General features: G+C 43.6%; 1 protein-coding gene across 2 annotated transcripts in view; it reads right to left on the bottom strand.

Annotated features, from left to right (window-relative positions):
• nav1a (neuron navigator 1a) overlaps positions 1 to 12,086 on the bottom strand; it is an 85,754-nt gene extending 73,668 nt beyond the window's left edge. For both annotated transcript variants that reach the window (XM_008286152.1, XM_008286153.1), the window contains exons 1-4: positions 11,995 to 12,086; positions 8,899 to 9,083; positions 2,342 to 3,225; positions 1,453 to 1,544 (exon numbers count right to left, since the gene is read on the bottom strand). In XM_008286152.1, the coding sequence (XP_008284374.1) occupies positions 1,453 to 1,544; positions 2,342 to 3,219 (970 nt within the window). In that variant the 5' untranslated portion in view covers positions 3,220 to 3,225; positions 8,899 to 9,083; positions 11,995 to 12,086. The remainder of the gene's footprint in view (positions 1 to 1,452; positions 1,545 to 2,341; positions 3,226 to 8,898; positions 9,084 to 11,994) is intronic.
• Between the last annotated feature and the right edge of the window lie 246 nt (positions 12,087 to 12,332).

Raw genomic sequence — 12,332 nt, 5'->3', positions numbered from 1 at the left:
TCACAGACAATCATGGTCTGATCTTTGCAAAATGGTAAACCGTGGCTGTTACAGCTAAATGCTCAAGATTTGTACATGAAAAAATTAGAACAAGATATAAAACTCAACATATTTACATCTTAGTTTCGTCTGTTAGTGGACTGGTCGCACAAACCTAACGTGCAAATGAGAGGAATGCTATTAGTTTGGCAGGTCATACAACCAAGTGTATTGACCAACAGACCGTGCCAACCCTGGCACCAGTCTACCAGCTCAAATATTGATTACAGCTGCTTTCATTTGAGAGTCTGCACATTCACAATAGATTGACAGTGCAGGAATTGTATCTATTTATATTCATTTTATAAAGTTTCTCAATAAGATCACATCCGGCAATGTGTATAAAAAGGATTATGATTTTTATTATGCACTGCAAACCCAGCATCACTGCTTCATATGAAATTCAACATGTTGGATTACCCTTAAAAACACAAGTGGTGCAATTTTTCTGACTACACTGTACATATTCTACCTACGTACATAAGCAGGAGAGATTTTCGCCATTAAAGTTTCACACACACCAACCCTGGCCAGCACATTTTAAAGCTTGGCAGTCAATCCCCTCCCATTCAAGTGACACCACATCAAAAAGAATGACTCACTAAGCCACAGATAAAGTCATATCTCTGAAGCACGTTCGCACACCGAGCCTCAGAATGACCACGACAATGCATGACTGTGGCTGTGGGTACAGAGCGAGCCATTACTCAAAGCCACAGGAGCGGGACAGGGAGGCGGGGGGGGGGAGTCATGCTGGGACTGTGACTTTTTAGGTCATTGAAGTTGGAAAAAGAAGAACTGCAAGACAGAGGGGAGGAAGGGTTCAAACTCCTCGACAGCTCTCGGGATGAAGCTGAAATCAATGTGCATATAATAGTGCCTGGCAGCGAGTGGAGAAGTGCCCCATTTCATTCCATTACTGACCCACATCCCCACTGTCATCGTCCTTCATCTTAACATCCTGAGCCCATCTCTCTTTTCCATCTCTTCATCGAGGAACCACTGCAGTCAGCAGAGCCCCAGGCTGAGATACACACACACACACACACACTCACACACACACACACATAAAATTACAGCACCTAACTTCAGACATGGCTCCTGAGGCCTGATGAGTTGCGGCGTGACAGACATACATTTGGACAAAGAATGGTTGTCCCTTCGTCTTCACTGAGTCCATTCAGGTTCCACAATAAGACCCAAAGGTCGGCCGCTGGCATGGGCCGTCTGACGCCATTTATGAGGCTTTTTGCGGTAAATTCGTCTGGCTGCCAGAGAGTAGGCGTCATCTGTACCTGCCAAAAGGACTTCTTGGCACCCTTAGACTAACTGCAGACAAAACTAAACCAAGTTTGGTTCAGCTGAGGACACTTTCTGTTTCTTTAAAAATCTGTATGAGTGAATGCGTCTAACCTGGTGTTAGGTCATCGCAGCAGACTTCTATCGATCCAGATGAGCAGTCACTGAGTTCATCCACCGAGAAATCACTCTCCTGTGTCTGTAGCCTGTCAACACATCACATATCTGTCACTGTACATGCCAATCAGTTTAATATAGTCAAAACCAAATACACAAGCTGTTGTGTATGACAGCAGAAGAAAAGGGACTGCAACTATCACAGTAATTTCCATAAAAGCAATAAAATCACACATACAGTTGTGCGCAAAGCACTGTGTATAATTCCATCATTATAAAAGACATACAAGCAAAAGAAAACATGCTTTCTCTGAGATGTCTTGTTATTTTTTTTAACATATCAAACATCGCACACTGTGCATGCAGTGAAAACATTGTTTTAATTTTCTGTTCTTCAGGGTTTGATTTATTTCACTGAAACACCATAAACCCCTCAACGGCACACATCAGACACAGTAACACTGTCTTGTTTTTTTTCCCTACTTAAAAAACAAAACCAGATTGTCTTTTTTCTTGTTTTTATCCCATATAATGAGAGACTATGTGTGTGTGAGAGAGAACAACAGAATACTGAGTCAGCCCAGAGGCTGTCAAGAGGACTTTAACAATCAACTCTGCTCTAGAAAACTCCAAGTGTGTGTGTGTCTATGTGCACACACATACATGTATTGCTGGAAGAGATATAAAAGGCTGCAATTAAACGGAAATGGCCACAATAAGCCTCTGGGCTGGTCTTTAGTATCCTGAGTGGGAGTCAAAGTGTGTGGGTTTGTAGAGAGAGTGTGATCAAGAGGAGGGACATATGATAACTACATGGAGGCTGTGAATGAGGGCTTATGTGGAAGTCTTGATTAATTGTTGTTTTTTGTGAGTACGGACCACTTACCTGTAGCTGAAGGGAGCCACGGTAGCCATGTTGACTTTGGGCATGTGTGTCTCTGTAGATGCATCCTCCTTGTGTAGGCTGGGATCCTGCTTATCAACAAAAGTCTTCAACATTACTGGCATGCTGAAGGTGATGGGGGGCAGCAGCAGGGAGTCAGGAGAGGAGGCCGGGCTGCTGTCCTCAGGAGTCCCCATCTCCTCGTCTGATTGGCTGGCGGAGTCGCAGTGACCTCTGATGGCATGTTGGTAGCTCGACTGAGCAGGAGTTGGCCGAATGTTGCCGTTGTTCATCATGGTGGGCTGAGGTCCGTGGTTTTCTGAAGGCTCCTCTTGTCTTCCCACTGTTCCATCACTAACCGCCTGGGTGGCAGTGTTGGAGTTGTCTCCTCTCCTGAAATGAAGCGGTGGACGCAAGCTTCTGGCTCCCCAAGCTTGGTTCTTATTGGCGAAAGTGTTTCTGTTGCGATTGCCATCATGTGGGAATTGCGAGGGTGTAGGTTTTCCCAGATCCAGCGTGTCTTTAGAGTGTGGTGGTGGTATTCTACGCTGGGTCAGCGGGCTGCTATAGGCAGAGCGTGATAACTGGGGAGTAGGGAGAGCTCCGGTCCGCTGGAAGAGCTGACTCTTCATGCCGGCATCTCCCAGGAGATCCCTGGAGGGAGGCCTGGAGTTGCTGGAGTTTCGTGGGCAAAGTGAAGGCGAGTGTGTGGGTGTGTGAGTGGGTGTGTGTTTGGGAGTCTGTGTTGAGGGCCGGGGCAGGTCACTGGCCCGGCGGCGGGGATCTGCTTTCGGAGAGGAGGGCAGCAGGCTGCGGGGGAGAGGGATTCCTGATGAGGGAGGCCCACGGGCGGCTGACTTCACGTTGACTCCCCCACTCATTCTGACCTGAATGAAGAGAGCAACATCAAAAAGCTGAGGTGAGCGCTCCACTTTCAGGCCACAACCACAACAACAGCATGAGAACGTTAGTCATAAAATCCTCCCCAAAAAAGTTTGGTTATCCATTATAAGGTTAATTACACTCTGTTAAAGTTCTACTAGAGATTCATCTAATCAGGTAAACCACAATTTGCTGTTCCTGACACAGAGCTGAGCAGTGTGAATCGGGCCCATATGACAAACTGAGTCATGTTAAACCACGAGTTGGTTATTTTCAGCAAAGCAAGGAGCGTCTAAAAAAATCTTATTTGCCTGCTGGGAGTTCAAAATACAAAAACAGACACTCACAAACACAGACAAATGCTCACAGTAGAGTCTACCAGCTGATTTCAGACCATACCATTCTCAAATACCTACTCTCCTCCACCCAATGAGTTCACATACATGCTCACCACTGCTTTCTTTATGTACAAAAGTCTCAGAGGAGGTCTGGGGTCGTCCTCACCTGATTCGCTTTGAGTCCAGATAGTCACAGTTTTTTGATACCCTCTTCGATGTCCCAAAAAAAATACGTCTGCTTGAGATTAGTCGTGCCCTCTTGTGCAAACTGCAGTGAATGCCGAAACTTTTCATGAACTGTCATATAATTTTACTGCCTCGCGCTGCTCTGCTGGAGGGAAAGAAGGCAGGAGGAGGTGAGGTTGGAAAAGAGGCAGGGAGGGAGGGGGAAAATATCTCATCTGAGTGGAACAGGCTGAGCTGATCTGGTCTCCCTCGCAAAATGTCAGAATTGCACGTGATGGCTTTCTGTCAATCTAACCCGTGTGAATAAATGCTCTGTAAATATATAACTTTTAAACAGTGCTTTATGCATGTTGAAGTCAAATTATAGCATGGAATTTTTCTTATAGAGAAGGAGAAGTGAGGTCAGGCAGATGCAGTCATCATTTTACTTCAGTTAGAGTTTTGGGGTTTTTTTTGCGGTTAAAAAAAATGTCATTTTATAGGATACGTTGCAACTGAATGTATTATTAACTACGTTTCTCTAAATTCTGATTTGAGTGAGATATAAATAATTGTAAGTTAAATTACAATTGCATGTGTTAAAGTTTTAGGCACCTTTAGGGGTTCATCCATCCATTTATTATCTATACACCACTTAATCCTCACTAGGGTCGCGGGGGGGCTGGAGTCTATCCCAGCTGACTCAGGGCAAAGGCAGGGGACACCCTGGACAGGTCACCAGTCTATCACAGGGCTACACTTAGAGACAGACAACCAAGCACACTCACATTCACACCTACGGACAATTTAGAATCACCAATTAACCTCAACATGTTTTTGGACTTATGGGAGGAAGCCGGAGAACCCGGAAAGAACCCACGCTGCACGGGGAGACCATGCAAAAGATCCTGGGTGTCCTCACCGGGACAGGAACCGGCAACCTTCTTGCTGCAAGGCAGCAACAGTGCCAACCATCGAGCCACCTTACAGCCCACCTTTAGGGATTCATGCCCATCACAATGCCATCAGGTTGATCTGATCAGTCTCAGAGTCATTCTGCTGCATGACAACGATTCCAAACACACAGCCACAGTCAAAAAGAACTTTAGCGACAAGAACAACGAGGAGTCCTGCAACAGATTTTACGGCTCCCACAGAGCCGTGAAACAACATCATGGAGTCAGTGTAGGATTTCAAAAAGAGAAAAAAAGCAGCCTGAGTCAAAAAAGGTTCTCCAAGATGTTTAGAACAACAGATCGGCCAACTACCTCGAAAAAAAATACCCTAAAACTACCTATGAAATACTGATTTTATCTACTTGCATTTTGTATAAAGTTAACAACATCACAACTATTCATGGCATTATTTTTGAGAGCATCCAAACTAACAGTACTCTATACGTACATTCACATATACATACATGTTTAAATTCACTGTACATTTTCTTTTTTCTTTTCTACTTCAGCATTGGATGAATGCGGTCCTAATAGGTTTTTATTATTATAATTAAACACACACTCCGAAATGCAGGGATTTTGCGCTTAACCCTGCTTGCCCTGTCTTAAACAGCATAAAATCTCGTGCCAGAAGATTTCTTGGGAAGCTGTCTTTAGTAAAGCAGAGATGTATCAAATTAAGCCGTCAAAGTCGCGAGGATAAAATGTTGGATTATTTCGCGGCGCATCTAATCGCGGAATTGCACACAGTGTCATGTGGATCTCACACACACACACACACACACACACACGGTTTCTCAGCAGTCTGAGGAAAATGTCTGTACTTGTGCAGCAGAGAAAATGCTTCAGCTCAAAAAAAAACTACCTTTTTCAGTTTATTTTATTAAAGAAAGGACAGATTGTCAGTTAGGTTGGAGACCTTCTCTCCACTCGCTCTTAATATCAAATCAAATCAAAATCAAATCAGGTTTATTGTCATTTTGCTGTACGTACACAGTAGTACAGGCAAGATAAGAGAGCGTTTCTTCAGGATGATTCAACCAGCAAGATAATAATGGCACAGAATATAGAGAGATTTGGGGTATTTTGGATGGGAGCTCCATCACTGCTGACTGATGCTAATGAAGACCTGCACAGCAGCCGTAGGTAAACAGAGACAGATGTGATCATCCATCGTCCTTTCCCCTCATTCCTCCCCCTCCTCATTCCTATAAACCCACATCTCTTTCTCACTCTCTCTCTTGGGAGGTCCAGACACCAATAAGCATCAGCATTTCTCTCTGTCTGATACGAATCCTGCTAGGATTTCCAGGAGCACCGGAGCACAGGTGCAGTCTGGCTCTCTGTCTATCAGTATGGAAATTGGCTTTTCCCAGGGGATACGTCGGGGTCATGCTGGTGCTGCTGCATCCCCGCATAAGAACGCACAGAGGCTCATCTGCTGAAGGTGACGTCTGTGTGTAAGTGAGAAAGATATAGCAGAAATAGGAAACAGTGAAATGCTTCTGCTGACTGAAACCAACAACGTCAAGCCTGTGAAAAATTATTTAATCAATTTTAGTCTGATTCCTTCACAGATACGTTGTTACAACATATTTTACAGCAAAAGCACAAGGATATGTTCTCTGTAGCATGTGTTTAGAAGGATCGTTCTGTACCATCCTGTTACATAAGCATCTTTACAATAGTGCGACTGTTGTTTTGATCACTCTTTCACGCTCGGTCTGACTGCATGTGAGTTGTCTGGCTACAGAAATAACTTCACAGATGAAAAGTGAAGGAATCTCTGGCTACAAAAAGGCCGAGTTATTTCAACATCTATGGCAAATATGTAAGAAGTCGGACTTTTTTTTACAGTTTGAGCCTAGTGTTAAAGCATAAAGGTGAGGCAAGCATTTAAGGCTGTTTGTTTTCTCTATTTATTAGTGTGTTTGTGTTGTTTTTTTTATAACAGATTAATCAGTTGGTCCATACACTATCATAAAATAGTAAAAAATGTGCATGATAGTACATGTTTTCTTAAACAGTTTACAACAGAAACAGGTAACAGAAGCTGAAACCATTGATTTTCCAGCATTTTTAGGTGAGACAAGCAGTTTCTGGATGTTTTTTTTAAAACCTTTTCATTTAAAACATTTTCACTCAGTGTAGGCTTGTTTTTCACTGCAATATAAAGTCCTGCATCTTTATAGAAACAGCCCAACTATGACGAAAAGTACAGTGACCTCAAAACATCTTTTGCATTGTATGGCAAATTTATAACACCCTAAATCATAAAATGGCAAAAATGGATGTCTTTAATGTTTTTACAAAAATTGAAAAAAATGGAATAAATATGTTTGGTATTTTTGTTTATTTTTTTACAAGTGACTGCAGGTGTTACCAGTATTGGGGGGAAATCGGGGCTCCACATGTTCGAGACAGACGACCTGACCAGGTGTTCTTCTTACATTTTTACAATCTCTACAAACAAGGCGTTTTTGACACTTTCCTGCAAATCATCTCTAGAAAGGTGTTTCACCGTGCTGAACGTATCTCCCAACAACCTGCCGACAAATTTCTCCACTGTATAGTGTTTGAGCCAAGCTGCATTTATTTCATTAAACATTTATGTTGTATTTCTCATTCTTTTTGTTGTCTGCTCTGTGTAACTACAGCCTGCAGCTGAAAACCTGAAAAGTCAGAATTTATTCCACGTGACTGCCGGTAGCAGCTGAGTCAGCCGTGATTAGTGCATGATTTTTTTTGTTTGTTTACTGAATCTGCTGCAAACGGTTTATCTCTTGCATATTTAATGAATGAGACATGTAGAATTAAGCAGACTTTGTTGAAGTACCAGAGTTTTATGCCTATTTTTGGTTATTTTTCCTTCCCAACACACGATACGTACATGGATCATCAGAAGGTTAAAATTCTGACAAGTCAGTTTTTGGATCTGACAAGGGCTGCAAGGTGGCTCCGTGATTAGTACCATTGCCTCGCAGCAAGAAGGTCGCTGCGAGGTGACACTGCGATCTTTCTGCATGGAGTTTGCATGTTCCGCTTGTGCAGTGTGGGTTCTCTCAGGGTTCTCTGGCTTCCTCCCACAAGGTGATTGTAAATTGTCCGTAGGTGTGAATGTGAGTGTGCTTGGTTGTCTGTCTCTAAGTGTAGCCCTGTGATAGACTGGTGACCTGTCCAGGGTGTCCTCTGCCTTCACCCTGAGTCAGCTGGGATAGGCTCCAGCCTGTGACATTAACATATATGAAAAACTTCTAATATTTAATACACCTGTTTATAGAAAGAAGTAAAAAAGTGCTTGAGGTTTTGGAAAACATCACCATCTTAACAGTGACACGAACAAGGTGTAAAAATACATTATATGCAAATCTGCTTGATTCGTTATAAGTGAATGTAACGAGTCAAAGTGTGGATGAATCACAGTCAGCATCTGGCTACAGTCCAATCACTCATCCAGCCTGGACGGTGCTGACATCTACTGGATATTATCTGAAGCTGCAACAGTGAGGACACTGCTTCCACTACACTTCTCTTCTTTGTAATTCTGTTTTTTTCCCCCACATACCCATGAGACAAACTAGATGAGCTGATTAAAAGCCTCTTTCACTTGTGTCATGAAAGACGGCCGTATCAGGTATGTACTCTCTTGAAGGAAAAACAAGATTAGCGTAGCAGCCAGCATTAGACGTTCACTTTACACTTTATAATAGCATTACACCGTTTTAGCTCCCCTGTCCCATGACAGCCTCTGGCTAAACTCAGTTACTGTATTTCTGATCAAAGAAACATGTATAACCTCTTTCTCTTTCAAACACACACGCTCAGCCTTGTGATGAACACCCTCTGACTCATCACAAAATCAATACATGAGGTGGAAACACAGGCCTCTCTGTCTGTGAACTGAAGGGCATTAGCAGTGCCTGTTTTTTCGGTTTTTGTGGGTGTCACCCAGTCTGGAAACTACAATAAATGAGTGTAATTACCTCCATAATGACAGCAGCCAAAACAACATCAATAATGTGCCATCATAGCTCAGAGTGTAATGTGCTAGTGACACCCAGTGGTATAAGAGCAATAAACTGTGAGGACAGGATTCCTGGAAAGGCAGTTTACTGAGAAAAAAAAAAAGTCACGACAGAGTAAAAATAACAACATCTGAAGGCCATGAACAGCTCAGGATGAAACGTGTAAGATCTGCCGTCTCCCATGAGTGTCCTACCTGTCAATGGGAGTCCTTAGTCCTTCAGTGTGCCGTCAGGCCGAGCAGGCAGAGCCGGCAGGAGGGAGGTCACACTTCTCCGACGTCCCAGGAACAATGGGCTGTTTTTTCCTGGATCACGGTTGCATCCTCACCGCTGCGCTCCCATTGGTCCGCAGCAACTCACCATTCACCAAGACAGGAAGCTGTGACAAACAGGAATGACATATTCAGCCAATCAGCGGCGCCCGTGGCGAGGTGACTCATTTTCAAAGTCACTTTCTTTGATGGAATCAGTGTTCTCGTCTTCTGGCAGAAAAAAAAAAAAAAAAACTTTCACACACACAGAGACAGACAAAAGTCTTTCGGAACAATGAACTGAAGGCTGTTTATGTTATCATGAGTCAGTGACCCAAATGGAAATTTTTTTGGCTTACAGTGACCTGCAATGACACATATTCTGCCATCATCGACAACGCCACAACATGGGAAAATAAACCATCTCAAATCCTTGTCATAGATGGTCAACTGCACTGGAACATGGAGGAACTGTTTTGCTGTCATTGTGTGCACTGAGAATAACCGCTGAACTCACACAAATATGACAAAAACTGACGTTACAAGGTTTGTAACACAATATAATTCCACCACATGAAGGAGTCACCAGGCGATATTTCTACAGAGTGTGTGAATCACTCGGCATGTTGGGAAAAAAAAAAAAAAGGCATGCCAAACAACACGTGCACTTTTTATAGAGGCTGGGATAGTGGCACAAACACATGCACCCACAAACTACACATTACAGAGTATAACCAGACTACCAACAACATAAATATCCCCATGTGCCTGCACTCTCCTCCACATCATCCAAGATTCTCGGCTGATGTTTCTCAGATGTACCCCGCACTACAGCACCGAGTCCCACGGCCTCTATGATGGTGACTCAGGCCGATCATGTCACCCCTGGTTGTAGCACTCCCCCCACCCTCTCCCCCTCTTTTCATCCCACTTAAGCTCTCCCTGTCTCTCTGTTACCCCCTCTCTCTCTCTCCACTCTCTCCGATGCACTCCTGACAGTGACACCATCATGAGCGGATTCATCCTTTAAGACAGTGTTTGCAACCATCCGCTCTTAGAAATCAACTGGGATTAAAAAAAACAAAAATACACAAACAAGAGTCATCAGCGAATGAGGAAGCACACGTAGGCGATAACAACCAAACAGAGATGCAAAACTAGTTGAATCGAACACAAGGCTTCCACTCACCCTCTCCGCGCACCAAGCAGCAAGTGAGCGTGTCTCCGATCTGTATGCTGTTGAGTGCGTCTGGATGAATCCCTGCCTTTGCCTCTGTCTACTTTTGCCTGCTTGGCCTCTGAGCTGCGAGCATGTGCATCTGTGTGTATGTGCCTCCAGCCGTCATTGCACTCTGCTATCACGTCATGCCGCTCTGCTGCTGCCGCAGTACGCCTGCAGCTGTATCCCCGCCTCTCTCTTTCTTTTTTTTTTCCTCCCCTCATCACAATCCCTATCTCTCTCTCTCTCTCTCTCAGTAATGGACCTGTTGGCTGTGCTCCCTCCCTCTTGCTGGTGAAATATAAGCCCAGCAAGCAAAGACAGGCCGATCCATTAGCTGGATGAGTGTGTCTCTCTGTGATTGTGTGTGTGTGTGTGTGTACTCTTGGTTGCTTCTATAGTGTGAGTAATACATGGTAATTAAGCAGATGTAGCCACAAATGTGAAACGCCTGAACCCATCATGTGGGTTTTCGAGATCTAATTGGTGGTCGGGGACAGAAGGAATTAAAAAAAAAAAAGACACACTATGCTAATGATAGATCTGTTGATGACAAATATAAATGTGCATGACACACACACGTGCATCTGTCGCCTATATCTGTGCCGGTGTGCGAATGAAAAAGAACCCTGAAGGAGGAAAGACCCATTCATCACTCCTCTAATTTGTCCCACGCTTGTAATAAAAGGCAGGCAGAGAGGGAAATAAGGGAGATTAAAAAAAAAATAAAAAATTTTAAAAAAGAAGAAGAAATAAGAGAGAAGCTCAAGGAGGAGTGACACATGCTGAGTAAACCTTCTATTGACATCGTTTTTTTTCCCAGCTGACAAACTGAGGGTAACAATATACGCTCTGGACCTGACCTTGAACTCACCAAACTGGGTTTTTCTTCCTCATAAACCACAGACTGTAAAAATCCCATCACGTGTCGCCGAACCACTAAAAATATCAGATCCTGTTTACAGGGGCGGAAAAAAAAGCTGTTTAACTGTAAACACACAGAGACACAATTGTAAAATCAGGGCGCCTCAGAGATGACGGTGTGAATATTCAAGTTTTGTTTTTTCTAAAAGGAATCTGGTTATTTTGTGATTTATTTATTTTTTTTAATGCAGATCTTCTTTGTTTGCTTGTTTGGGTTTTTTTGGGGGTTTTTTTTCTTTTCAATCACTATTCTCTCCGCAGCTACATTTCCATCTTTGTCTGTCTTTCGCCTCCCTTCTCCACATCTCTGTATTCCCTCTCCTCTCGTATTTCTGCTGTGCTGGCTTACAGTTAGCCACACTGACGTAAGGGACGGTGCTGCATATTTAATGAAGACTGTGACACACAACCCCTTAAATATGTCAGTAATGACGCCCCCTTTTTCTTTCTTACAATGTACATTCATCAGCTTCAGTTATTGTCTAAAAGGTCATTTCTAAGAATCTAGTGTTGCGAAGGAGTTGAATTATTATCATGCTCTGTAAGATTCTTGCAGTGAAGTCCAGCCGTGGAGCTCTCTACCTGATCACATATTGATCAGGCAACGTCCTGGTCTGTGATGTCTCTACGGGAGACATACATAAATAATGGAAAATCCATGAAGCGAAACTGTATAATGCAAATAAATACATAAACTGATCAACCAACCATGATTAATTGGTACATGTTATTAGAGCACAGTATGTTGACCAGAATGCACAGCACCTCCCCCCATGCATACTGTATACAAAAACCCCCCTCCTCCTTCTCCCTCTTTTCCCCACATACAAGCACAAACAGTTTGCCCTTCATACTGTACATCACAATCACTTCATTGCTCTCCTCCATATACTCACATTGGTCCTGTTTCATCAGCGCCCAGCTGAAAAATGAAAACTCCCACAATACTCCAAACTCAGCCACGAGCAGAAAAAAAAAACAACACATGTGATCTGTTGCTTTGTCTTATGAAACGGGAAGTGACTTGTAACAGAGGATTATGGGTAGGGGTGTGTGTGTGCATGTGTGTGTGTTGAGGGGCGGGGGGTTAATGTCATAGCTAATCTTCTAATGTCCCCCAAGGCATGTCCTCCTCCTCCTCCTCCTCCTCCTCCTCCCCCGAGAGACAGACCCTGACAGACGCTGTTTTGACAATGGGACACTTGTGTCACTGTCACCCAGAAGGGGCATATGG

Source organism: Stegastes partitus, unplaced genomic scaffold (assembly GCF_000690725.1).
Source record: "Stegastes partitus isolate 25-593 unplaced genomic scaffold, Stegastes_partitus-1.0.2 Scaffold435, whole genome shotgun sequence".
Taxonomy (NCBI): domain Eukaryota; kingdom Metazoa; phylum Chordata; class Actinopteri; family Pomacentridae; genus Stegastes; species Stegastes partitus.
Note: the sequence above shows the minus strand (reverse complement) of the source record. Positions and strands in the feature narration are given on the sequence as shown.